Below are 1,258 nucleotides of genomic sequence, written 5' to 3'. Positions count from 1 at the left end.
GCACGTCTATCCCACACAAAGCAAACGGCCACGGGGAGCTGATACTGTGCAACTCGGCAGCCGAAGCGTGGATGAGGTTTCCATGCTTTTGACATTGTACACATTTTTTAACAAACTCAGCACAATCTCCTTTCAAAGTTGGCCAATAGTATCCGGCACGCAGGACCTTGGCTGCCAAGGTTCGCCCCCCAGAATGAGAACCACGAATACCTTCATGGACTTCCCGCATAACATAATCGGCTTGTAGGTTGTCGACGCATTTGAGCAACGGGGTGGATAATCCTCGCCTGTAGAGCTTGTCGGCTACTATGGAGTACCGAGCCGCTTGTGTTCGTATCTTTTTGGCTTTTATCGGATCAGTTGGTAATTCCCCTCGGACAATAAAACTCCGGATGGCCGTCATCTAGGTCGATGTCTGAGTGTCAGTTGTCATGCACTCCACTGTCACACTTGGGGAAGGAATCTCCAGGTGAATGGTTGTGCGCAATTGTCCTGGTTTCCGGCTGCTGGAGAGCCGAGCTAACTGATCGGCTCGTTCATTGTTGCTTCGTAGAACGTGTCGTATTTGAACCTCAGTGAAGTCGTCCTTGAGTTTTTGGAAGAGGTGGTAGTATTGCAACAGATTGGAGTCTTTGACCTGAAAGTTATCATTGACCTGTTCGACCACGATTTTAGAGTCGGTCCAACATCTGACTTTTTTCATGCCCATCTCGGTTGCTAACCGCATCCCGGCTAGCAAGGCTTCATATTCCGCTTGGTTGTTAGATGCTCGGAAGCCGAAGCGGAGGGATTGTTCTATGGTGATGCCTAAGGGACTAGCCAGAATTATACCTGCCCCACTTCCTTGGGCATTAGAGGATCCATCGACATGCATGGTCCATGGTTCGTCTTCAAAACGACCTGGAGGAGTGAGCTCATTGACAAAGTCGGCTAAATGCTGTGACTTGATGGGACCTCTTGGCTCGAAAGATACGTCGAACTCTGAAAGCTCGACCGACCATGCCATCATCCGGCCGACAATCTCTGATTTTCTTAGGACTTTTGCAATTGGACAATCAGTTCGGACAACTATCTTGTGACTTTGGAAATACTGCCTGAGCCGGCGGGCGGTGTAGATGAGCCCTAAGGCTATTTTTTCTATCAACTAGTAGCGTCGTTCGGCATCCTGTAGTGTCCGACTGATGAAATACACCGGTTGTTGTTCGTCTTGCTTCTCTTGAATCAGGACGACACTAATTGAAGTGCTGGAGACAGCTAA

General features: G+C 49.0%; 1 protein-coding gene across 1 annotated transcript; it reads right to left on the bottom strand.

The window, feature by feature from the left end:
• Window positions 1–403: 403 nt before the first annotated feature.
• On the bottom strand, window positions 404–1,006 carry LOC145952721 (uncharacterized). The gene has a single exon (XM_083065660.1). The coding sequence runs from the start codon at window positions 1,004–1,006 to the stop codon at window positions 404–406; it is 603 nt and encodes a 200-aa protein (XP_082921786.1).
• Between the last annotated feature and the right edge of the window lie 252 nt (window positions 1,007–1,258).

The sequence above is a fragment of the Cajanus cajan genome, chromosome 10 (assembly GCF_000230855.2).
Source record: "Cajanus cajan strain Asha chromosome 10, NIPB_CcT2T_4, whole genome shotgun sequence".
In the NCBI taxonomy this organism is placed as follows: Eukaryota; Viridiplantae; Streptophyta; class Magnoliopsida; order Fabales; family Fabaceae; genus Cajanus; species Cajanus cajan.
Note: the sequence above shows the minus strand (reverse complement) of the source record. Positions and strands in the feature narration are given on the sequence as shown.